The following is a 25,785-nucleotide window of genomic DNA, read 5'->3' as shown; positions in this document are numbered from 1 at the left end:
TATAAAAAAGCACAAGGACGGCCATTTTGTGCTTGATCTTGAGTGACTAGCATGTTTTTTACTGCTGATATGATTAAGTAGTCATTAAAAACATAAAAATACTCATTGCATTCCTTGAATGTCTTTGGTTTGTGGCCAACACAGTCGTTATTGCGAGGTTTTGGAAACCTGACTATGGCTAATAAATTAATTGAGAAAAAAATTGCAGCCATAATTCTGAGCAACAATAAACAACACAGGGAATCACATGCAAAAAAAGTAAAAGTCAGATCCTGGGGGAGCAGCTGCTTTTTATCAAAACAGAACTATAAAGTAAATATGAAGAAAATGAGGATTCTTGTGTAATGCAGCACAAATGAATCACACAAAGAGAAGCTTGTGTGGTGATGCAGGAGGAAAAAAAAGATACGTGTAACCAGATCAGAAGATGATGCAACACAACAGCAAGTAAAAATTAGATTATATGAGAGTCAGAGCAGTGGAGACTCAAATCAAACTCCTGACATTAGGTCAGTATTTCAAAATAAAACGTGGCCCTCGTGGGGTTAATGTACAGCACGAGCTGCTGTGATAGACGTGGCCTTAAATGGAACATCGGCGTAGGTTGTGTTGCACAAACCAGATGTAATAGTATGGCGGCCCGAATTCTTCGGTTTACATTTCACGCGGTGATTGAGTGTCGAATTTCCACCATGACCATATATGACAAGTGTGACTCTAATAGCCAGGACTCTTCTGAGAGCTATAGTTGTTCTGCTCTGTCTCAGCTCACTGACACTCAACTGCCAGACAACCACACGCACGCACACACACACGCACTTATGCACAGCAGTCTTAGTGAGGACACTCACAGACATAATGATGCATTCTAGTCTAAACCCAGGGTTTCTCAATCCTGGTGCTGGGGACCCACTGCTCTACATGTTTCCTTGCACCTGCTTCATATAAATGGGTCGTTATTGGGCTTCTGCAGAGCAGTTGGTGCAGGGAAAAAAAACATGCAGGGCAGTGGGTCCCTGGAAACAGGATTGAGAAACCCTCCTCTACCCCATTATCATAATTATCATAATCTAACCCTAACTTCAATCCAATTCTCCAAATATTAAGCCACAAAAAGCCATTTAAATTAGTGAGGACCAGCAAAAATGTCAGGTTTGAATCAAAACATGTCCTCACAGTTAACTATAGACTTATACACACACAGGTTTGTGCAGCTATTCTACTCAGGACATTATATTCAATTCCATTCACTTGGACACTGTTATCCTAAGCACAAAACTTAGCCCTGAACTTCAGTTCTGCCTCGTTAAGACCAGGTCTTGGTCTCCATGAGGACGACTGGTCCTGACGAGGTCAGTGTTTATGCTAGAAAACATCCACACACCCCTCAGTATAAATAGTTCTCCCAGTTGTACATCTCTTCACCTCAGCTTGAATAAATTGTCTTAAGCTCATGTTAATTTATAACTGTCGTGTTCTGCTGTTGTTTATTTTTTCCACAGCTGCATGATGGGAAGACGATCTCTTCTCACCGGCTTCAAACAGTATATTATATATGGGTCACGTAAATCAAGATCATTAGCAGCTTTAATGACTGACCTCAGGTCAGCAGCTTGCTCTGCACCTTAGATCTTAACTACTGTAAATAAACTATCGCTATCAGAAACCACTTTCTTCACAAGGCTAATTGGAAAAGAGTTTTGATAACAGCTACTGACAAATTATATATACATATATGTATATATATATATATATGTTGAATAAATGTTTATGAATAACTTAACAGCTTCAAATAAGTGGAACAAAATACAGGAAAATAAACTGGAACTAAACAGCTTTGTGTCTTGCTCACTCTGGTAGCATATTTTAGACCTACACATAGTTTCTATGTTTTATTATTATTTAATTGTTTTACTTGTTCTTATCTTGTCTTTGACTTAGTTATATTTAAATTTTGTCATCTATGTAATAAAATACGGGCAGTGTGTCTGCTCTAATCTGAAAAGACGGGAGGTGAAGGGAACCGAAAGACGTAGACTCTGCTCCTCACCTTCCCTGTGACGTCATCAAACTCTTCCTCTGTGTCTTTGGCCTGTTGCTGAAGCCTCCCTGTGCCCTCAGTGCTACCTCTTGGTGTCTGAGGTGCATCCTGCACCAGCCCCTGGGCCAGGTCTTGGAGGTAGACCACCTGAGGCTGCAGGGACCTCAGGTTCTCCTGCTGACACCGGAGTCTCTCCAGACTCTTGGCACTGCAGCCCTGCACAGCAGACAAACACACATGATCGCTACTGTACTTACATGACTGGTGACTTTTTCACGGTTTCATAGTTTGTGGGTTCAGTACCTGAGGACCCAGAGCCTCCTGGACTTCAATCTGGTGTTTGGCAGCCTCTAGTCTCCTCTCCACAGCCTGTCTGCCTTCTTCAAACTCCTTCAGGCGGCCGGACAGTTCCTCCAGCTGAGTGGTGCGGTTATGGAGCCTCTCTCCCAGTCCATCCACTCTGCGGTTCAGCTGGGCCTTCTCATCTCGTACCTACACAGGTTTTTATTGAAATTAAATCAACATAGTTTTGTCCTTGGCTTGTGTCTTTTACCTTAGATTCTTTACATACCTCCTCCTCCCCAATGCAGCACTGCTCCAGCAGCTGATCAGCGGCAGTGTTAAAGGACTCGAGCAGAGGCTGTCGTCTCTCCAGGTCCAGTGTGAGACCTCTGGCCTTCTGCAAGGCTTCATCCAGGGCAGATGTATCCAGTGTCGGTTGGATCTCTCCATCTTTCTGCTCACAGTCTGACAACCAGGGTTTCAGCTCCGCCTTGTGCTGCTGGTAGGTTTCTGCTTTGCTCAGAGTGTTCTTCAGCTTGCTTTCACGCTCCGAGAGTCTCTGGTTTAAGGCCTCCCAGTCCTGACGCAGGGAGCCCAGGTGAGACTGAAGGGCCGAGCGCTCGTCTCCTCCCGCGGGGAGAGTGGCGAGCAGTGACGCTCCTTCGGCTTGGATCAGCTCGTACGAACCTCGCTGACTGGCGATGCCTCGCTGCAGCTCGTCTGTCTGTGCCAGCAGCGAGCGAATGGCCTCTGGCTGACAGGGCAGCGAGTCACTGCACGATTCCCTGACATTGGCCTGTTTGTCGAGCCAAGAACGCAACTCATCGAACATCTGCTGGAACTGCTGCGTGGACGACAGGGCGGCCTGCAGCTGAGACAGGCCGTCAGCTAGAGAAGAGCAAAGATATTTTTACAAACATAAACACTGGGAAAACTATTTTAAACAAAGAAAAAGAGCTTTGGTTGTATTTGCTTCTCTGGGTTTGTTTCATTTTAATCAAAACAATATTCACATTAAAGCTGGAGAGGAATTTAAGTTACACTAAAGCAAAAAATGTGATAAAACAGTCAGTTATCTGTGTAAAGATAATCCCCAGCAGCAAATACAACAAGCAAAAACAGAAATGTTTGATAGAAACCAAAGCACTGGTGGATTTCTGCTTCTCTCTCATCCATCGATACTGAGCATTTGAGTATCAACAGATGTGCTGAGATGAGATGCAAGAAAAAGAGGAGATATTTTCATCTGGGTGCAACAACATCACTCTCGTTTGTGTTCGTCTCCAGTGAAAATAATGCATTAATGCGCTCAAAAAACACTGCATGTAAACAATGCTTTCAGACACTCACTACAGTCTAGACATTTTCCTAAAATTATCCTGTGGGCCCGTCTGTAAGAATGCAGATGTCTGTAACAGTTGCTCAGGACATTTTCTGGAACTTTTCCTGCCAGCTCGCTCGTCAAACTTCCATATATTATCCAAGCAAGTTCATTTGAGAACACAGGAGGATAAGTAAGTGTCCTGACTCCTGTGTGCTCAACACACTTCCTGACAATCTCCTGCTGCATTCATATTCATATGCGATCATCAACGTCTGGAAAATATCCAGACACGATTTTCCTGTCATAACAACTGAAACTAAAGTCTGACAAACCTGCTCGCTCCTCCAGACTCCTCAGCGGCGCGCTCACACTCTCCAGTCGTTTACTCAGCTCCTCCTTCAGGTAAGGCTCTGCGACGATGGCGCTCAGCTCCTGGCAGAGCCTCTCGGCCTCGGCTAGCTCGCTCAGCCGTCTCTCCAGCTCCGAGCGGATTTCTCCCGTCTCCTGCAGGCGACGTTTCAGCGCCTCGGGCTGAGCGCTCAGTGACGCCTGAGCATCCAGCCTCTCGCTCAGAGTGGAAACACTGGAGGAGAGGTCCCTCAGCAACGCCTGAGGGAGAGGGAGAGGAACGAGGTCAAAACATTCTCCTAGTCGTTGTGACGGTGTTAGCTGTAAACCTCTAACCAGACTAGAGTCTTACCTGGTAGCGTTCACTGGTTCCCTGGGCCTGGTCGATGTGGTTTGACCTCTGGCTCAGTCTGTTTGTGAGGTCTCCCCACTGCTGTGAGATGGAGCCCAGCTCAGTCTGCACCTCTGCTAGGTCTTTAGCGTCCTGAGCCGAGTCACAGGTCTGGGAGAGGATTCCCTCAGCGGACTGGGTCAGCTCATCAAACTGAGGCCGCCGAGTCTCAAACTCACGCAGCATGAACTGAGAGGACAGAAGAAAACGTGTCGATGAAATCCTGAAAAACTAAACTTCCAATGTTAAGACTGCAGATTATAACAAGACTCCCTTTTCTAGGCGTGTCAGAGAACTACGGCACACTCTTATCTGCTGTTTCCTCCAAATAAATTAGACTGTAGGAAACAAAACAAGATGGCTGCCTCCGCAAAGCAAGGCCCCAGCCTAAAGTACACATAAAAGACTTATTCAAAGGCTTCTAGCACCAAATTAATTTTATTTTCAAGCGATTTACCACTTATACAGACATATTAACAGGTAGTATATTGAATTTCTGCCAATAAAGCCTGCTAATTGTTACACACTGGAGCTTTAAGTATACTTAAAACAATGTTAAAATGTTTGTATCCTCTTTTTTCACCATTCTGCTTCCTATGTCGTATTGATTACGACTCCGACTCTGTGGTCAGTGTCTTTCCGCTCACCTGCACTTGTTGTTTCTGCGTGTTGAGCATGTTGGGGTCGATGCTCAGTGGTCCCAGCACGCTCATCATCAGCTCCTTCTCCCTGAGCCACGGGCCCAGCTGATTGGCCGCCGAGGCGAAGCTGCCCAGTTGGTCGGCGCACGTCTCCAGCTCCGTCTGCCGCTGAGCCGCCGTCTGATTGGCCGTCTGCCAGCGGGAGTCTGCAGGAATGAACCATAAAGCATGAAAACGTGTTTCTCTAGTAAACTTAAAGGGTTGCACAGTCACAATATGGTAATAGTATAACAATCATTTTGGAATTTTTACACTCTAAATTGATAGTTATTTAATAATTAATGTATTTTCATATGGAAGTATCACACATAAACTTCTCATTTTATCCTCTTATTACGGTAATATTATCTCCATATTACAACACTGTTTTTATCAAGCTGGAAATGGCAGTAAAAATAAAGACGGTATTATCATAATTTCACTTCCCTAACTGATTACCACACCATTAGCATGTTGTTACTATATTTAGTGTTTTAACGTTTGTCTTACATTTCCTTCTAATTCAAACCATATTTCTTTTGAAAGACAACACCAAAAAAAGTCCTATAAAGTTCAGAGTCGAACGATCAGTGATCAGATATTAACATGACATCATCAGCGGTGAAGGAATCAGCATTCTTGATTTAAAACCAAATAAACAACACACACGCACGCACACATTTTTTATCCTCTGTTTTTACTCCCACTTCTTCTTTCTCCTTTTATCACTTTGACTCATGTTCTAGGCATGTATGTGTGTGTGTGTGTGTGTCTAAGAAAAGACATGATGAAATGCAAACACCTCCATTTTGGACATCACTTTAAATATTTCTGTCTTTGTTGGCTCGTATAAAGAGCTGGTAAAAATATCAAGTGTGCACAAATGCACAAATGTCTTTGACAGGAGTTTATCCTTCACTATGACTCTGAATTTATTTTCTAAAGTTTTCTCTCTCGTCATTTCCAGCACCTGTTCCTCTCCAGTAACATTTCAACAGTTTTCAAACAAGGTTAACATGAACTCAGCGACACTAGGCCAGTGTTTGTTCGTATCACTTGTATAACGTGTTGTTTTCCATCCATATCACCTTCACGTGACTGACTCAGATTCTTAAACAATAAGCTTTCTATGCTTTCCTGAATTCTATGACCCTAAAGCACACAATCTTCCTGGCCAGAAAGAAGGTTATTCTCATCAGATACAGCAGTAGTTTCTTTTCTTCCTTGTCCTTCAGACATTTGTGCTCATTTAAAGATGTGTTTGTACGCACGTACGTACCTATCTCTTGCAGCTGCCGTCTCCAGCTGTCAGCTTCAGGAGAATCTGGGTTGTCGGCGATCAGCTTCCTCAGCGTGCTCTTCAGCTCCTCCACCTTCTCAGAATGCTCAGCCAGCTCAGAGAGCAGGGCCTGGGGAGGAAAGGAGAACATTTGAACCATGAAATTGGTGTTTGAAAAGTTTGTAATTCATGAAATAACCAGATGGACTAAAAAAAAAAAAGGAAGAGTTGAAGAAGAGTTACCCCAAAAAAATGAGCTACCCCAAAGCAATTAACTCTTTATGACAGCATCATGGAGGCTTTGAAGGTTAAGAAAACACACTGAGTTTTACCTTGTTCTGTTGGGCCTGGGCACGTACCACCTCAGGCTTGGAGGGGGAGGCCGTCTGTCCCTGTTTCAGGCTGTGCTCTTTGTCGCTCAGCCAGCTCTTGAGCTCGTCCGCCCCCTGCCTGGCCTTCTGCCTCAGCTCCAGCGATGCCTGCTGGCGACCGAGTCGCTCTTTCAAGTCTCCGCCCAGCGTCTCGTATCGACCGTTCACATCAGACACGGCGACCTGGAGCTCCGTCAAGTCTGAGAGAACCGCAAGTGAGATAAGATGTTGATTATCGGCCAGGGCAGACATGGAGAAACAACATTTCTTATAAAACATCCACTGTAATCGAGTGAAATAGGGTCATGAGATCTACAGCTTGCATTTGCCTACAGCTATGGGGAGCAGGTCGACTGGGACGGCCTGTATTAGAAGCCGAACTGTCCAGGGTATCGCCCTATGTCAACTGAGATAGGCACAGCACCCCCCACGACCCTTTGGTGGAGGATAAAGCGGTAGATAATGGATGGATGGATGGATGGATGTATTAGAAGCTAAATAAGATCCAAATGTTGCTTCATAACATGAACACATTTTCAAAATAAAAGATAGTTTACATGGACAGAAAAGGAGACACAACTGTATACAACATAAACATAAAAGGAGAAAAATTTGGTGATGAGGTGGCAATAGATGTCGCCTTTTTTAGAGGAAGAGACTGGGGGAGGAGGAGGAGGAGCTCACCTTTGCAGGTGTGAATGCCATTGACACTGCTGGGACCTGCCGAGCCATTGATGTGAGGGGCACCTGGGAGAAAGACACACGCTTGACTGAGACTGCGGCAACTACCCACAACAACTTTACAAAATAAAATAAAAAGAGCTCAGTGGAAGAAAACACAAAATGCTTTGGACACAAGTGATGGAAACAGGTAACAGAAGTGAGAACATGGAGGACAACTACAGGAATTTAATTTTTTCCTTATATTTCCCTCAGACTTTGACTTCTGGTTAGATTAAAGCAATACTTTCTGGTCATGGACTTAAAGACATCAACTAAACTCTCATTTTTCTCCAAAATGATTCCTATATGGACCAGTATGAAGGATTTAGTGGCACCTAGGGGTGGAAGTTTGCAAGTGCAACATGGTAGAATCCAAATTAGTGGGACTACACCAATAAGTGATTATATATTAGTACATTTTTTTTTTAAATACTATAGTGTTTTTTTTGTGAATAGACTCTCTCTATACTTTACACACTTTTTTTCTGAATTACATTGTAACATTTTGACCGTTTTCAACCCCAGAACACCTTTAAACCTCAAAACTGACAACAGACTTTAAGACGTTTGCAGCACTCTTTAGTTTTTATGACTTTATTTAAATCACAGCTTCGACTTATGGGAGTCGGTGATCACGAGTGAATGGATAATAAATACTAATTTACTACATTTCCTTCCCTCCTTGCTCCTTGATTTGTTTTCTCTCTCTCAGGTTGTACAGTTTTATAAACCCCAGGTTGAATTTCCCTCCCACCTTCACCATCTGTAAATCTCACCTAAATCACACGAAAAAAACCCTCTGGTGGAAAAACGTGTCATTTGAACGGAGAGGGAGGTTTTGTTTTCCTTGGACCGTGTTACCGTCCTCGTTCTTACCAGTTTTGGTCTGAGGAGCAGTGATGTCGATGATGATGGACTCAAGCTCTGAGCCGGTCTTGTTGAGGTCCTGAACTCTGGATCCTTGAGACTCCCAGTCGTTCAACAATTCCTGGATAAACAAACCACAGTGTCACCCAATTTGTTTTCCCTTTCACTTAAATCAACACAGGTGGTTCTGTGCATTTTTACTTCTGGTAAGAATAATAATGATTCTACAAACCTTGAGCTGCTGGACTCTTTTCTGCAGACTATCGGTGTTCACATTTGCCTCTTTGGGTGGTAGCTGCTCCTGTGCTCCCTGAAGCCACCTGATGAGGGAGCCGGAGAGTCCGCGGAACTGAAGCAGCTGCTGCTCGCAGGACTGGATGGCAGCAAACCTGAATTAGGAAAACAATTGAGTTGTGTGCAACAGGAATAGCGTAGGAACATATATTCAGACTTCTGCCTCCTCCTGTATGTGACAAGAAGGATTTTAAATGTGTTATGTTAAAAAAAATCAAAATGGTGAATGTTGAACGTGATGGAAATGACCTACCTTACCTACCAAACCCCTAACCGAACTAACTACCTTACCCTTATCGACCTACCTAACCTTCGTACCTTACCTACCGAACTACAATGCCCTTATCTAACTAACTACCTACCTTCCTTTCTTGCTAGGTATCCAGCTAGCGTGCTAGGTATATAGCTACCTACTTTGTCTACCAATTGTCAGAACCTACCTAGCTAACCATACCTTCCTACCTTACCTACTACACCCTTACCTACCTAGCCACCTTCCTTCCTTCCTTCCTAGGTATCCAGCTAGCCTGCTAGGTATATTCCTACCTTACCTACCACACCCTTACCTATCTAGCCACCTTCCTTTCTTCCTAGGTATCCAGCTAGCCTGTTAGGTATATAGCTACCTACTTTGCTAAGTATCTAGCTAGCTGTATTGCCAATTGTCAGAACCTACCTAACTAACCGTACCTTACCTACCATAACCTTACCTACCTAGCCACCTTCCTTCCTAGGTATCCAGCTAGCCTGCTAGGTATATAGCTACCTACTTTGCTAAGTATCTAGCTAGCTGTAATGCCAATTGTTAGAACCTACCTAACTAATCATACATATACCTACCCTACCTACATACCTTACCCTTATCTACCTACCTACCTACCTACCTAACCACCTTGCCTACATTCACTCATTAGAAGAAGGAAACTGTGTGTGTGTGTGTGTGTTTGTATGTGTGTGGTGAAAACCACTGGTAAAGATAAAGAAGATAAAGCTCGTCGTTCATATCAAAGCCATCAAATCCATGTTTACACTTGAACATACTATTTTTACACACAAAGACACAGACACACACACACACACACAGAGACACACACACACAGACAGACACACACACAGACACACAACTACACAAAGCACTCCAGTATTCAGGGTCCACAGTGGCCCTAAGCCAACATTAGCACAGCCTTGACCTCTGCCTCTTTAATACGCGATCTCTGTCTGAAGCTACGGCTGGAAAAGTGCTGACCGCCCATAGACAAAACAGCTCGGAGAAGCTGTCTGGCATGAAAGCGCTATCATTATCATCGCGCTGCTATTTTCTCCTCCGCCGGGACTGGAGGCCCAGAGTTATCAGAGAGAGCGCCGTTTATAGGACGGACAATGAGCCACGTCCACGTCCTGCTTAAATTAGCTCCAGGGCCTCATCATCACACACACAAACAGTACACATACACACACACAGAGTGTACAGTATCTGGAAACCAGCTGCTATGAAACATCATTCAACACCAAAACATCATTTACAGTAAGTACGAAAATAAAGCACCCATGTTTGAGATTAGAGCCCAGTGAGCTTTTAATTCATCTGAACAGTATAATCCAAGAAATCTAATCAGGTCTGACAGGATCTAAAATCCCGGCCTCCTGCTGATAAATTTGGTTTTTCACTGACACGTCGTCCAGCAGTGTCGCCATAGCAACTGTTGCTCCATGAAGGCGTCGGATTTAGAAGGACATTTTTGGAAAACGCCAGCAGCACAGTTTGTTCTGCAGAGGCAGTGCCAGTGTGTTTAGGTCTGTGACTTCATTTCTGTGAGATTAACGCTGATTTTAATCCTGAAAGGACTGACCACTGTCGTATTTTAACATCAAATCAAAACAAATATTGATTTGAGACTTTTACATTTAGAAAAAACCTTTGTATCTGCTGCCATCTTGTGCTTTTTTCTGTGAACTTGGTGACGGCGAAACAGAAATTAAAAAAATGTGTAAAAGAAACTGGATTCTTTTTCTCTTGGAATTAATTTTAACAGCCGAGTTCTCAATTTTAGAAGCCATTTTAAAAACTTGAAAACTATGTTTTCTATCATTATCACCTTTTTAAAATGTGAATTTCTAACTAAAACAAAAGGGCAAAGGTTTGTGCTGATGTTCAGCTTCTTAAATATTTAATACTTTCTGCTTTCTTTGCTCCTGTGTGACAGTGACATTTTGTGGCCCAAACTAATTGATAAGATTAAGGAAACAATGAACTAATAATGAATCACATGGTTGTTACCTGTCGTTCACATTTGCCTCCAGCTGATTGAACTGGTCAGAGACCCCTCTGACGTTATCCAGGAGGCTGTGAGTGTTACTGAAGGTGTCGGCGTGGCTGAGCTCTGTGCCGAGGCTGCAGAAGGACTTCAGCGTTCCAGCTTCCTGATCCAGCTCCGTCCTCACCTCCTGAGAAATTACACACAAAACAGAAATTATAATAAAGCTCAGGAGGCTTTAAAAAACCTTCGGGTGATATAATTCATATGAGTTCTTCTGGTTCTTCTGCTGACCTCAATGGTTTGCCTGTAGTCGTCCACGCTGCGGTCTGGCTGGCCCGCCGGGCTCAGAGCCTTCAGTCGAGTCTGGGCGAAGACGTGGAGATCGGTCCCCAGCCGCTCGTAGCTCTCCAGTCTGGGCAGCAGTGTTTTGAGCTCAGATTCTCTCTGGGCCTGGCTGGTTTGAGCTGCAGCGTAGCGCTGAGTCAGTTCGTCTAACGCCCCCTGGAGGCCTGAGGCTGTGGAAGCATCGGAGCTCTGCAGGAGTTTGGAAACTGAGTCCCGCGTCGCCTCCACGCTGCCCTGCCTGGAGAGAAGCTCCTGACGAAGTTTCTGAAGACAGAGGAGAAGGGTGAACTTTAAAGAGCACAGTTAAAGTTAAGTAAAAAAATGTTTTGTCTCTGGTTAAAGTCCGACCTGGTTTTGTGTGAGAGCGTCTTGTACAGCCTGAGTGGTGGGCTCCACCGGTCCAGGCTTCAGAACTAGTTGGTCCAGCCAGCTGAGCAGACCCTTCAGGCCCTCCTGCACACTGACGGACTGAGCCACGGCCGTCTGAAGCTGCTTAGCTCGTTCAGAGACGGAAGCAGAGAGCGATCCAAATCTTTTCTCTAAACCATCTGATTAAGACAAGACAGACTTTTTTTAGATCTCTATGACAAAGTAACAGTGGTCTCTATTCTGTATTTGAACATTCATGGATTTTCACACATTGACAACAAAGAGTCATAGTTTTGAGCTGGAAATGATGCAGGAGTTTGCACAACTGCCAAAAATGCAGAAGACTAAGGAGCAATTACTATCTTCTTGTTCTTTCCCACTGATGCCACTTGGAGCCTAAGTCCCTTGAAAATGCCAATAAACACACACTCCCCCTGCTCAAAAAACACATTTAAACCTGGGATTAATTTGACTGGAAGCAGAGGGACCAGATTTACCTGCAGCACAGAGGATGTCGACAGCTTTGAGGGAAGGAGATTCATCTGTGCTGACCAGATCTCTGCCTGCTCTCTTCACCTTCTCCAGCTGCACAGAGCGCTCTGCCAGTTCATCCTGCAGGAGCTGAGGAAACGAGACACTTTTTAATTTAAAATAAAACCATTTCTATTTTCGCTATCAAAAAAATATTTAATACAATCATAATATAAATCCAGGCAAGGTTCATATTTTCCATTTGAGCAGTGAACTCTCTTCTTTCAGACTTTAATGACGTCACTGAACTGAATCTTTGTGGTGAGCAGATTATGTCACAGCTGGGAAAGACGACCGTGAGCGACACTCTTTTTCTTTTTCCTCTCACCTGTACTTGTCGTAGTGTGTTCTGCAGGTTCTGTGGGTCCGTGTCCCCGCTGGGCTTGGCTATGCTTTGGTTCTGTTCCTGAGTGCTGAGCCAGGAGTGGAGGGATACGACCTCGTCTTGGTGCTGCTGGTAGCGCTCCAACAGGCCGGACAGACGACCACCCAGATCTGTGGACTGCACAGGCCAACAAAGACGTTTAGATAAATCAAAGACATCACCACAGAACAAATGTATTACAAAGAATGAATTCACTCACTTTTGTGTGTAGAGTTGTGTATCTGTGGTTTGCGTCCTGTAGCTTGTCGGTGACCAGCTGCTTGGTGGTGTCCAGAGCTGGATCAGAACCGCCAACCTGCTCCAGAGCTCCTTGAACAGAGTCTAGAACTTTCTGACCAGAGATGGAGACGAAACGCAGGTCCGCTTTGTGACATATCACATCCTCTGCAAGCTGGAATCACAGTTTAAAATAATAGGTTTAAAAGGTCAGTTGGGGAAAAAAAAAGAGTCCATTAAACAACCTCGATCACTTATTTGTGAGCGTGAGTGAAAAGTGTGGCTGTGACCAGAAGGTCATTCCAGCAATGGCTCTGAGAAAATTGGAAAGGAAAAACACATAAAACACTGAAAATGTGATATCAAGGGAGATGTGAGAATGTGACGGTGTGGGTGTAAATCAGAGTGTTTCTGGGCATGTGGACGGATGGATGGAGACCAAGCGTGGAAACTCAATCATCCGTGGATAATTAAAGGGAAAGTGAAGTGTAGTTTTTGCAGTTTTTTTTCTGGGAAAAGATGGAGTGAGGGGATTTTTCTCAGCTTTTTCAATTCAGGCAAAAACAGAACCCAACTGCACAACTGCAGCACCTGCAGATAGAGGATAACTGACGCCACCTACAGGCAACACATTATGATTTCATTTTCTCTACCTAAAAAATTGTCAAAACTTGTTTAAAAAATAAGAAATATAATTACATTTGACTTCGATTTGTCACATACTGGACTGCAGGTTTAAATGCTGCAGCTGCTTTAATTTAAATACATGTGCTTTGTGAGGAAATTAAGATTTTTGTATTGTATCACATTTAAAATTTTCTTTGTCTGAAATTATGAATATTGGACAGATACTGAGTATCTTATCGGCTTATCCCTTGGTTAAGACAGATTAACTGCACAGCATTAACAGCGTTGTGTACTTCCTGTACCTTTCTGTGCTCGTCCAGCCTGCCCTTCAGTCCTTGTGCGTCGGTTTCTCCTTCCCCCAGGGAACGGAGCTCCTGCTCATTCTGTTCCAGCCAGGCACAGAGACTTCCATGTTCCTGGAGGAACTTTGTAAACTCATCCTTCAGAGCCTCTGACTTCCTCAGACGGTCCTAGAAGAGACAAACACAGCTGAAGCTTGTGTCTCACATCATCTTAGTTAGTGACACTTTTAAGGATTAGTTAAGGATTCAGATTTACCTGGCAGCTCTGGAGTCTGTCCTGGTGCTGGGCCTGCAGCTGGTCCAGGGCGGCTCGGAGTCGCTGCTTCTCTTCGGGAGGAACCGTCGAGTCCGGCTGCTCCAAAAGAGACCGAGTGGACTGTGTGATTTGAAGAAGCTGAGCCTGTTGAGACTGAAGCTGCTGGAGCTCCGCCTGGTCCAGAGGTCAAAGGTTAGTAAGTCAGAAGCTGGTAATAATGCTAGATGCTAAAGTAAAAAAAACAACAACAACAAAAAACGGCACAAGATGAGAAATCCTGACCTGCAGCGTCTCTGTGTGTGACATGACGGCGCCCTCTGGCTGTGAGAATGGTGAATCACAAACACTTTGAGCCAGAACTGATTGAATTCCTCTTCTGTCTGGTTGGTTGAGGGAGGACAAGTCAGTCAGCAGAGAGTCAATCTGGCCTCGTGTTTCTTGGAGTTCCTCCTCGGCCTTTGCCTGAAGAAGAAGAGGAGCAGAGGAGTTAAAACACTCAAAACACACATCTAAAAAGTAGGTATTTGTGTATTTTCTCTCTCTTGTTCCTACCCTCTGAGTGTTCTGCTGGACAGTGTCGTTGATGGCCGTGTCCAGCTCAGACACAGACGTGTTCGCTGAATCTGTGAGGGCGCTGTACTGCTCTTTCATTCTCGTTAGCGCCCTCTGGAGGTTCTCTCTCTCCTGCGGGCTCAGACTCTCTCCCCGATCTGCCAGCAAATCCTCCACCGAGCGGATGGCTTCGGCTATGCCTTCGCTCTTCGCCTGGAGGTCCTTCTGTACGTCCTGAAGAGAAAACACTGTCATTTATAAGACATGCTAGTACTAGTTTAAAAAGACCATTAAGTTCCAAATTTGAGTTTCATTACCTTCAGTTTCTTCTGCTTCTCTTGCAGGACGTTCACGTCGCCCGACTCTAATCCAGCTTTCTGACTGGCCAGCAAACTGGCGGCTCCAGCCAACCACATGGTGAGGCCTTCTAGTTTCTGAGAGCATTCAGCTTTCTGCTGTTGGACCACCTGAGGAAAATGGAGAACAGCAGGAGAGCAAGAGAAAAAGAGCCACAAAGAACGAAAATGTGAGGAAAACTGATAAAGAATCTTCTGAAGCTGATTTAGCAGTTTTGAAAGCAGTTTTCTATTTTCCAAAAACCAAACGTGTGTGTGTAGCACACATTTTGCCAAAGCTTTGAGCAGATTGTGTCCAGAGTTCACACTTAACACACACACAGGCAGACATTGAGACACACAATGTAACAACAAAGACAAGTCAATCAAGTATCTTGTTTATTTGGCGTTTTTTCCCCCTTCTCTCGTGTGTACAGCTGAGACAAGAGGGGAAAAACTTAAGCGAGGCTGCTCTGCTATCAAATCTCAAGCCGTTACCGCCGCGACTCGAGTGATTTCCTTGAGTAGCGATCTGAAAACAGCAAAAGGCAAAACAGGTTAAAAACACACATGTTAACAGACACATGCCGAGGAGCAAAGACGCAAGCGTTAAAAAGCCTGGTGTGGTAAACAGCGAAGGTGGTGATGACGAGCATATTGTGGCAAAAGCGCTGGCATCGAGAGCAGCAGTGGGTCACTATCAAAGGATAAATGATGAGAGGATGATGGAGATGGTGTGTATTAGCACTAGAAGATTAAACTGTGCTCATGTTAGATGGATTTTATTTAACGTGTACAAAACCTTGCGTGACAGATAAAAGCTCTATCGTTGTTAAACTGCATTTTAAAACACAGCGTTTCACTCCGATTCCACTCAAACGTCGTTTTCCAAACCTCTCTCTCCCTCGCACTCTGCCTCTCTCGGTCCTTCTCCTCCTCTTTCACCCTCTCCCTGCGCTGCCACTCCTCCTCCCTCGCTCTCTGGGCAGAGAGAGCATCAGCCCATGCCTGGGCTTGGCCCGACGCACTGTGAAAGGCCCTCTGGAGCTGCTGGAGCTGCCCCAGGAGCTGCCTGCTCTGCTCGGGCACCAGGTCCTGAGCTCGCTCCGAGATGAACACCTGGATTCCAAAGGCCACGTTGTTGACCTCGTTGGAGCGAGCTGTCAGAGAAGCCTGGAGCTCCTTTGAGAAGAAGAGAAAGTGTTACTCAGGCTACAACCAAAGAGGGTAGAGCAAAGAAGAAGAAACACACTGAAGAAAGAACAATGAGCTAAGTAGGAATGGTAGAATAGCAGTTTGTATGGCCCAACTTGCCTTGCAAAGACTCAGCTGTTGCGTCAGCTGATCGTCATTGTCATGTTTCTCTGATTTCTCCATTTTTTCCATCCCTGCCATTCCTCCATCCATCTGAGCCTCTGTTCCTTTCAGCCAGTCGAGCAGACTCTCCACTTGTCGTCCGAGTGACTTGTGCTCGGCTGTTACTGCCTCCTGAAAGAAGGTGAGGAAGTCCTGGCTTTGAGTGCTGAAGACATATCGTACAAAAATTTCTCCCAGGTTTTTTTTTTTTTTTTACCTTGTATGAGTCTCTGTGTTCTCGCAGGCCTTTCAGAATGTCCTCGGAGAGGCCTCTGGAAGCCTCGTACCCTCGGGCTAAACTACGCCCGTCCTTTTCTAGGGCCAATAGGAGCTGCGGGGGAACATCTTTAGGTGGGGGCTTCAGCAGTCGCTCGGCAGCCTCCACCTCCTTGGTGATCTCCGGCTCCAAGTCTCGCAGTTCAAGGTCCAGAGTCTGAGAACAAGATTTAGGAACAGAAAAACAAAAGTTTTCTTCATACATTTAGTAAGACAGTAATCCGAAAATCAGCTTTATTCTTAATAAACTGTGGCTCTGTGATGTAAATGAGCAGATTGTTTCACCTCAGTCTGCCTGATGATATCGTCCAGTGCGACAAGGCCGCGTCCAACAGACTGCTGCTGCTGCTGTTTGAACCGCACTTCCACATGTCTGACCATCGACACCAAGGCTACGATTCGCTGGTCATGCTCCAAACATTCCTGACGCCTTAAAGAGGACTGTGGAAAAAAACAAAACTGAAACTTTTGACTAATTTCAAATGTACTTTTTAATATTTAAAGACGGTTATAAAACCTCCACAATCCTTCAGAACATTCTACTTTGTTCTTACCTTAGCAGTGACTGATGGAATCTCTTGTTTGATGGAGAAAATTTCCCGTCCTTCTCTGATATCTTCCTCTCCAAAACTCTCTGTGCCTGTATCAGACTCATAGACTCCAGGTGATTCAGACTCAGCTGAAGTGTCTTCTGAGAATGAAGACGCTGCTTCTGAAGTCTCAGGACTTTGCTGTTCCTCTTTTATGGATTTTGACTCAGGAACATTTGCAATTTTATCTGCAGATGGTTGGTGACCTTTCTTCTTTTTACCTTTTGTAGCTGTTTTAACTTGTTGTGTGCCAGGAGCCATACGCTGAGGTGTGGGCTGGACGTCTGGTTTGGATGGAACAGCCTCAATAGATTTACCATCACTACTAGTTTCCGATAGAGATTCTTCACTCTCCATTGATGTAACATCTGGACTTTCTACATGTTCCTCTATGTAACTGGGCTCTTCTGAGTCATCCAAATGTGGACTTTGTTGTTGGTTCCCAGCCTGTTCTATAGTACTTGCAGAGGTCTCCAGTTCATTAGCATTATCAGCAGCTGAAGGCTGGATGACATCACTGAACGCCTGAGCATCGGCAGGTTTGTCCATTCTCTGCTCCTTTAAAATGTGACTTTCTAAATTTGGTTTTGCTGTCATTTTTGTTGCAGCTGGATCAGACTCAGGGACTCCAGGTGATTCAGACTCAGCTGAAGAGTCTTCTGAGAGTGAAGGTGCCGATTCTGAAGTCTCAGGACTTTGCTGTTCCTCTTTTATGGATTGTGACTTGGGAACATTTGTCATTTTATCTTCAGATGGTTGGTGACCTTTCTTCTTTTTACCCTTTTTAGCTGTTTTAACTTGTTGTGTGCCAGTGGCCATACACTGAGGTGTGGGCTGGACGTCTGGTTTGGATGGAACGGCCTCAATAGATTTACCTTCATTTCTGGTTTCTGATAGAGATTCTTCACTCTTGATTGATGTAACTTCTGGACTTTTTACATGCTCTTCTTTGTCACTGGGCTCTTCTGAGAAATCCAAATGTGGACTTTGTTGTCCGTCCTCGGCCTGTTCAATAGTAATGGCATAGGTCTCCAGTTCATTAGCCTTATCAAAAGCTGAAGGCTGGATGACATCACCGAATGCCTGAACATTGGCAGGTTTGTCCATTCTCTGCTCCTCCTTCAAAATTTGATTTTCTAAATTTGGTTTTGTGGTCATTTTTGTTGTGGCTGTAGGAGACTCATGGATTTCAGGTGATTCAGACTCAGCTGAAGTGTCTTCTGAGAGTGAAGATGCTGATTCTGAATTCTCAGGACTTTGTTGTTTCTCTTTTATGGATTTAGACTCAGGAACATTTGTAATTTTATCTTCAGAGAGTTGGTGACCTTTCTTCTTTTTACCCTTTGTCGCTGTTTTAACTTTTTGTGTGATAGAAGCCATATGCTGAGTTGTGGACTGGACGTCTGGTTTGGATGGAACAGCCTCGATGACTTCACTGGTTGCCTGATCATCACTTTCTAAATTTGTGTTTGCCATTGTAGGTTTTGTGGTGATTTTTGTTGTGGCTGCATCAGACTCAGAGATTACAGGTGACTCAGACTCAGCTGAAGAGTCTTCTAAGAGTGAAGGTGCTGTTTCTGAAGTCTCAGGACGTTGCTGTTCCTGTTTTGTGGATTTTGACTCAGGAACATTAGTCATTTTACCTTCAGATGGTTTCTTCTTTTTACCTTTTGTAGCCGTTTTAACTTGTTGTGTACCGGCAGCCATACGCTGAGTTGTGGGCTGGACGTCTGGTTTGGATGGAACAACCTCAATAGATTTATCTTCACTTCTGGTTCCTGATAGAGATTCTTCAGTCTTGATTGATGTAACCTCTGGACGTTTTACATGTTCCTCTATGTTACTGGGCTCTTCTGACTGATTTAAATATGGGCTTTGTTGTCTGTTTTCGATAGTAATTGCAGAAGTCTCCAGTTCACTATCAGCAGCTGAAGGCTGGATGACTTTACTAGTTGCCCCATCATCAGCAGGTTTGTCCATTTTCTGCTCCTTTTTCAAAATTTGACTTTCTAAATATTGTTTTGTAGGTTTTGTGGTCAAGTCAGAATCATTTGTTTCATCCATTCTTAATTTCTCAATTGTGGGCTCAGCTTTGTCTGTCCCTTTTGAAATTTTAGACTTCTTCTTGTTCCGTTTACTTTGCTGAATTTCTTTAGGTTTGACCGACGGTGCTGCTTCAGCACCTTTTTGTTCATCTTCCTTTCCAGAACTGGTCTTTTCTTTTTCTTGTGAAGGAGCATCTAATAGATTGGTGTCCATGTCCTCCTTTATAGAAAGCTTCTCTGCAGACATTTCTTCTTTGACCCCTGTCGATTTCAATCCGTCTTCCTTGACGATTGTCACTTCCTCATTTTCTTTTAATGAACCATTCAATCTTTTGACACTTTCATCTTCGACTTTGTGATGCTCCACTCCATCAACCTTAGGTGGCACACATTTTCCCTTTACAAGTTTGACAGCTGTGCCTTGAATCTCCCTCTTGCCTACCTCTTTGCGCAGGGCCTGCAGCTCTTCAGCAGTCTGCTTGCCACTCACTCCTTTTTCAAACACCTTTTTGAGAATGCTCTCTTTAGCTTTGAGTAGCAAGGCTGCTTTTTCATCTTCTGGTAGAGAGGACTTCTGAGGCAAATCTTGCTCCTTTCTTTTCATTACCTCCTGATTACTTTCTCGTTCTGGTTTAAGAGGGGCATCCTCTTTAACATCTTTCTGCTGCTCTCTTTTTACTTTCTCCCTCTTCTCAACCTTTTCTACATCCTTAGGAAACATGATTTCAATCATTTTCTTTTCTGGCTCAGTAATATGTTCGGTGTTCTGTTCTTCCACAGAAGGTGGAACAGACTCTTGTCCCTGTTTCACCAAAACATTTTTGGTCTCAATGTTTACTTCATTTTCTTCATTGGGGTAAACTAAAGTGGTTTCCTTAACATGAATCTGCAATTTGTCGCATTTGTCTTGCGATACAATCTTATCCGTGACTGCATTTGCAGCCTCAGGCTTTTCTTCAATTTCTGCAGCAGCTTCATCAGTTACAGATGGGTGTTTCATCTCTGAAGAGTGTACTTCACTTTCTGCTTCTTTACCACGTCCCTTTCCATTTCTATTCTTTTTCTTCTTCTTGCTTTTGCTTTCTGCCTGGTTTGACGAAGGGGTCAACAACTGGCCTGACTGCTCCATGTCAGTGAAAGATTTGATCTCCGTCTGTAGCATCTCTCTTTCCATTACTTTACATCTGCCCTCTAAATTGTCATCCCTCTGTTCCACCACATCACTCTTTCTATATTCTTCCTCATTCAAATTTGGCAGCTCGGTGCCATCTTTACTTTCTCTGTCAGCTCTCATCACAGTCTCAGTTGCCGCAGGATGGTTTACAACTTCAGAAACAGTAACTGATGTGCTCTCATCACGGGGTCTACACTCCTTTTTCTCAACCTGTACAGGTTCTTCCTCAGGCTTCAAAACAGCAGCCTCGACTCTCACCTCTTTCTGGAAATCTTTGCCAGAATCGGAGACACATGGTTTCATGTGCTCGTCAACAGAATCAATGAAAACATTCTCTGTTTGTTTATCATCAGTCTTACCCTCACCCATTTGCAATTTCTCATCCGTTTCCTGTTCAGGAAGGCTCTCGATTTCATTGTTGTCTTTTTGTGGTACTATCTCTTCGATGGCTTGCTGAATTCTCTTCTCAACATTAGCTGCAAAATTACACAATAAGTCCATGGACTGGTCTGGTTCAATAAATGGCATCTCTCCTATGGACACTGGCCACTCATCGTTGTCCTTTTCATCATAAAACTGGGTTTTATCTGATACTGAAGATGTTCCTGTGTTTTCATCATACTGTGTAAAAACAAGACCATTCGTAGAAAATGGAGATCTTGAGGACATGTCCATGCTTACATCTGACCAGTTTGCTGGACTGTCTGTGCTTGACACTGACATAGTAATAGCAGGGCTGTATATTGATGAGGCAACAGGTGTAGAACAATCATCATGTCCCTCTATTTCTGCAGAGGCCACTCTGTCCTGAAGCTCAGAAGCTACATCTCTGGATATCAGTCCGACTGCAACAGCATCGCTGAGATTAAAGACACGTTGTCTAGAAATTGGGTCGACAAGGCCTCCTTTCGAGATCTGGCTGGTGGCAATTTCCTTGATCATATCAACACCAATTAACCCTCTTTTACAGGCTTCAGGTAGGGGGAGCCTTTCTCCAGTATTGATATCAACAATCCCTCCACTATCAGCCTGGCTTTGTAGTAGCCTCAGTGCTGGAACTGGATCAACTTTCTTTGATGCAACAGCTTCAGAAAGGTTAGAAATGTCGCCCGTTTGCTCATCCTGGACACCTCTGAATGGTTTCACCTCTAAGAAACGTTTACCTGTTTCAATATCTATCTTACCCTGGTTTACAAGTGCTGAATAAGGCACAATGCGTGCAGTTTGGGGGTCCAGTGCTCCTTGTGTCACTGCTGGAGAATCCATGACCTCTCTCGCTGTGTTTGCATCCAGGAGACCTTTTGAAACTGATTCTGTCAATGTCAGTTTACATCCAGATTTAGGGTCTGAAATAGCTCCAGTTGATGCCTGGAAAACAATAGCCTGTGGGTGAAATGATGGGCTGACTCTTCCTTGGTAGACCCACTCTAGTTCCTCCAAGGATGGAGCAATAGACCGATCCACTAATCCTCTTTCAACAGCATCAGAGACAGAAAGCCTTAGTCCTGAAGAATGATGTATTATACCACCTTCTGCAACCTGCCTTGCCAACACCCGATATGCCTCATCTGATGTAATTAACCCTTTCTGAATTGCTTGCTCAAGGGGAACAGGAGCCTTAGACTCTGGGTCAATAACGCCTTCCATCTGTAGCTGTAAACTGGCTTTTTTCAGAGCTGTTGCTGAATCAGTGTCTTTTCCTTTGTATGCCTTCTCTAGTGCCACCAGTTCCTCTCTCTGATCCTCCTCAATCAAACCCAGGTTGGCTGCAAGAGTGACAGAGACTTTCTTATCCCTCTGTAGGTCTACAATTCCCCCAGATGCCACCTGTGCTTCTAACAGTCGAGCAGCAGTGTCGGGGTCGATCAACCCTGCCTCAGCAGCCTCCCTTACCCCACATATCTGCCTTTTTTCACCATCCACAATTCCTGCAAGGGTTTTATCTGACTTCAGGACACTCCACATCAGCTCTTCATCGAGTAAACCCTCCTGCATAACATCCTCGATGCTAAGGGACTCACTACTGCCGGCATCTAGGAAACCCCCAAAGAGCCCTGCCTGAGCCATTAGTTTAACTGCAGTATGACCAGGGAGGACACCCTGAGCTACTGCCTCATCTGGAAGCAGCTTTCCTCCTTCTTCTGTCATCAGACCTCCCTGTTTGAGCTCTTCAACTAACCTTGCCATTTCAGCTTCCTCCTCCGGCACCGGTTCAATAACTGTGTCTTTAATGGGTAATGTATCTTTGATGCTTTCTGGTTCAGTGTGGGAATCTTTCATATCTTTCCTATCTTCAGACTGTGTAACATTTAGTTTTGCTCCCACTGGGATGGTTTCCTTGAATATCTTTCTTTCAATTACTTCTTCTGATTGAATTGGTTCCGTGACTCGCTTTCTATCAACAGTCATGGTCATGCTTTGTGTCTCCAGACCACTACCATCACTGGGTTTGGTATCAGTTACGACCAGCTCCCCTGGATCTTTAGACAGAACCACTACACTTTCAAGACTGGAGCGTTTTTTCTGTTTACCTTTTACTTTTGTTTCTTTGATTTTATCTGTAGCTGCAAAGGCAACATCACTTTGCAGTGATTTATTGTCATTGTCTCCATCATACCATTGTTCTTGGTCATCTATACGATCAAGCTCCGAATCCTTAATTGGTGTGCCTACATTAGAACCTTCCTCTTCATCTTTAGTTTGTTTATCATTCATCTCTATATCTGTGTCTAAAGTATGTTGAGACTCCACAAGACTTCCATTAATAGAGTCTTTTGCAAACAGATCAGTAGCTTTGACCAGCTCTACCAGTTCAGGGTCAAGCAGTACCAGCCGTTTTCCAAAGTGAGCGTCCACATAACTGTGAGTCATGAGGTGAAACAGTAGCTTGTGTTGTGTTTGTTCTTGGGGATCCATTCCATCTGTTGTTTTAACATCCCACAAAGTGTCTGCAAGAGATGATGAAGGGAGTGGAGATGATGGAGGTGGACTGGAACTGGTGGAACCCCAGCTCAAACGGTTTAGAGATGGTGTACCCGATTTATTCATGTTGAGAAGAACATCAGGGATGTGGGTATCTTTGAGAAAACTGACGACACTAGGGTCAAGCACCTCTTCAGCAGCCTGGTTTAGAGGTATCACCTGAAGGGTTTCAGGGTTGTACAGTCCTCCAACGACATGGCGCTGTGCTAGAATATTTCTCGCTAGCTCTCCTGAGATCATGCCTTGTTGTAGAGCCTCGGCAATGGGCAGAAGTTCTCCAGATTCAGGTAAGAGCAGTCCCATGAAAGACCAAAGAGACTCAAGAACTAAGAGAGCCAAACGAGAGGAGAGAAGGTTTCTACGAATACTTTCCTCCAAATCCACGCGTTCTCCATTGAAAGGATCAATAATTCCCCCATTTTGTAGCTGACGTGCAAACATGGCACATGCCAGATCCTGATCCATCAACCCATGACGAACAGCCTCATCAATTGTCAGACGATGGCCCGAGCGTGGCTCAGCAATGCCGCCAGCAAAGAGCTGAGCTTCAAGAAGCCTTACAGTAACTTTCCGATCAATTAGACCTTCCTGGACTGCACGGAAGATGCCAACCTTTCTTCCTGAGCGGAGGCAGACTGTTCCTCCAGGTTGCTGTTTGACTGGGAAGAGAAGGAGATTTGAGCCATCGTCGTAGACGCAGCGCTGTTGGAGCTCATTTAGGTTTAATTTTTCAGCCGTGTTTGGATCGATTAGCTCTCTATTTTGTATCTTTGATTGGAGTTTTCTAAGCATTTTAGGAGTCAAAAGTCCCTTATCTTCTGCTCGCTCCAAACTTATCATTCTTCCTGTTGAGTCTTTTAGACCTCCAGTGTTCATCTGGAGTTCCAGAATGCGGAGGCCGACCTCCTCTTTGATGAGCCCAGATTCTATGGCTCTGGCTACTGGCAACACAATCTGTTGGTGGTCACCGAAACGTTTAGATTCTTCCACCAAAATCAAGGCACTTTCTAGCCCAGAAAGTGACTGTCTGGTATGGGTATTAATTAGGCCTTGGGAAAGACCTTGTTCCAGTGAAAGGCAGAGAGGTGAGTCAGGCTGGACAAGCCCACCCATAATGAGCTGGGCCTCCAGTATTACAAGGCAGGTGTCTTGGTCAATAAGACCACGCTGGGTCGCTTGGAACACTGAGAATGTTTCCACTGTTCCCAGGTCGATTACTCCAGCGATGGCAACTTGGTTCTACAAAAAGAAAGAAAACAAAACTCTAAATGTCTTCACTCTACTATCATTGAGGTAATTTATTGTATGTGTAAGGTTATCATACTTTATAATAATATAAAGAATTAGATCAGGCAGAATCAGAAAAAGAAGAAAACCCACCACCAGTTTCCTTAATAACATGGCAACTAATATAAAAACAATTTTTTTTTAAAAATGTACAATTTTTACTTTTACATTTTAAAAATTCAAACAAGCAATAAGCATGCAACAAAGCAACCAGTAATAAAAACATGCACAAAAAAAGCAAACACATGTAAAAGAACACAAAATATTTCAGAAAAAGAGAATAAAAATGATCTCAATAAGGAAAAACAACTTGCAGGCAAGAGTAAGAGAGAAAGCGAGCGCTACTTACCATACGGGCTCTTCCCATGGAACACACAATAAAGAGCCAGCTTTAACTCGGCAGAGCGAGGCGCGACAGGTGAGAAGCTGGTTGTTAGCATTCTGCATGCCATTCTTCATCCTAAGACTACACTGACACTAAACTACTCACAGTAAACTACAGCAAAACTCAGGAACTTAAACTATGAATTACTTTGATTAAATGGAATAGATATATATTGTATTACTATTACTCATTGGGCATTTTATTGTGACAGTTACAAATAGTGATTTTGATGTTTAAAATAAAAAAGTCTCTGCTTTGTTTTTCCATCTCTGATTCTGATCCTCGGCTCACAGCGTGGATGTCCACAATTCTCCTCTGGGCAGCTGTTAGTGAGTTTTTTTTTCGAGCAAAATGTTGGTTTAAAATGTCACACATTAATAGAATGCATTAGCACGTAGACAAAAAACATTATCATTCACACACAAACACACATGTGATCTGGACACAACATGCTCAAATGGTGGCGTGAGTCGTTTTTGTTTTTTTTTGCTTAGCTGGCCTCCGGTGCACTTAAAAATAAAATATATGCTTCAGTTTAAGTCACATAACCATTCCCTGTAAAACCACATAACAATTATCAGGTGCATTTCTTAAAAACCTGACACACTCACTCATTTGTTGACCAATTTAGCATAGTACATATACCAAGAAAACAATTTCATGACAAAATGAGAGCTGACTGTGATGGTGAATTTGTAACTACATTAGCTTGACTACACATAAAGTAGATACAAATGGGGGTAAACTTAAATAAATGGTGAAATAAATGCTGGAATGTATTATGCTACAGAGCTAGCTACAGACATGACGTCAAATGAAAGTGTTTACATTCAAATGAACTAACTCTACGAGAAGCAGAGCTCTACAGCGCTACAGCTCTGACCTGCTAGCATGACTCGGGCAGCGCTGCTACA

The 25,785-nt window shown here is 44.0% G+C and overlaps 1 protein-coding gene across 8 annotated transcripts in view; it reads right to left on the bottom strand.

Annotated features, from left to right (window-relative positions):
- Positions 1–25,785, bottom strand: part of macf1a (microtubule actin crosslinking factor 1a) — a gene marked incomplete at its 5' end in the record, with an annotated part of 197,578 nt that overhangs the window by 58,169 nt on the left and 113,624 nt on the right. For 7 of the 8 annotated variants that reach the window (XM_083899806.1, XM_083899808.1, XM_083899809.1 and 4 more), the window contains 27 exons: positions 2,051–2,257; positions 2,345–2,533; positions 2,613–3,211; positions 3,980–4,256; positions 4,348–4,575; positions 5,034–5,233; positions 6,346–6,475; positions 6,678–6,916; positions 7,401–7,463; positions 8,316–8,427; positions 8,539–8,695; positions 10,879–11,045; positions 11,150–11,467; positions 11,552–11,751; positions 12,070–12,193; positions 12,432–12,605; positions 12,688–12,879; positions 13,634–13,801; positions 13,890–14,063; positions 14,172–14,351; positions 14,442–14,675; positions 14,759–14,908; positions 15,671–15,958; positions 16,091–16,264; positions 16,350–16,565; positions 16,694–16,849; positions 16,963–24,438. In XM_083899806.1, coding sequence (XP_083755932.1) covers positions 2,051–2,257; positions 2,345–2,533; positions 2,613–3,211; positions 3,980–4,256; positions 4,348–4,575; positions 5,034–5,233; positions 6,346–6,475; positions 6,678–6,916; positions 7,401–7,463; positions 8,316–8,427; positions 8,539–8,695; positions 10,879–11,045; positions 11,150–11,467; positions 11,552–11,751; positions 12,070–12,193; positions 12,432–12,605; positions 12,688–12,879; positions 13,634–13,801; positions 13,890–14,063; positions 14,172–14,351; positions 14,442–14,675; positions 14,759–14,908; positions 15,671–15,958; positions 16,091–16,264; positions 16,350–16,565; positions 16,694–16,849; positions 16,963–24,438 — 12,792 coding nt within the window. The remainder of the gene's footprint in view (positions 1–2,050; positions 2,258–2,344; positions 2,534–2,612; positions 3,212–3,979; positions 4,257–4,347; positions 4,576–5,033; positions 5,234–6,345; positions 6,476–6,677; positions 6,917–7,400; positions 7,464–8,315; positions 8,428–8,538; positions 8,696–10,878; positions 11,046–11,149; positions 11,468–11,551; positions 11,752–12,069; positions 12,194–12,431; positions 12,606–12,687; positions 12,880–13,633; positions 13,802–13,889; positions 14,064–14,171; positions 14,352–14,441; positions 14,676–14,758; positions 14,909–15,670; positions 15,959–16,090; positions 16,265–16,349; positions 16,566–16,693; positions 16,850–16,962; positions 24,439–25,785) is intronic. The other variant, XM_083899807.1, reaches the window with a different exon arrangement.

The sequence above is a fragment of the Microchirus variegatus genome (assembly GCF_963457635.1).
Source record: "Microchirus variegatus genome assembly, chromosome: 13".
NCBI lineage: Eukaryota > Metazoa > Chordata > Actinopteri > Pleuronectiformes > Soleidae > Microchirus > Microchirus variegatus.
This window is presented reverse-complemented; position numbering and strand designations above follow the sequence as displayed.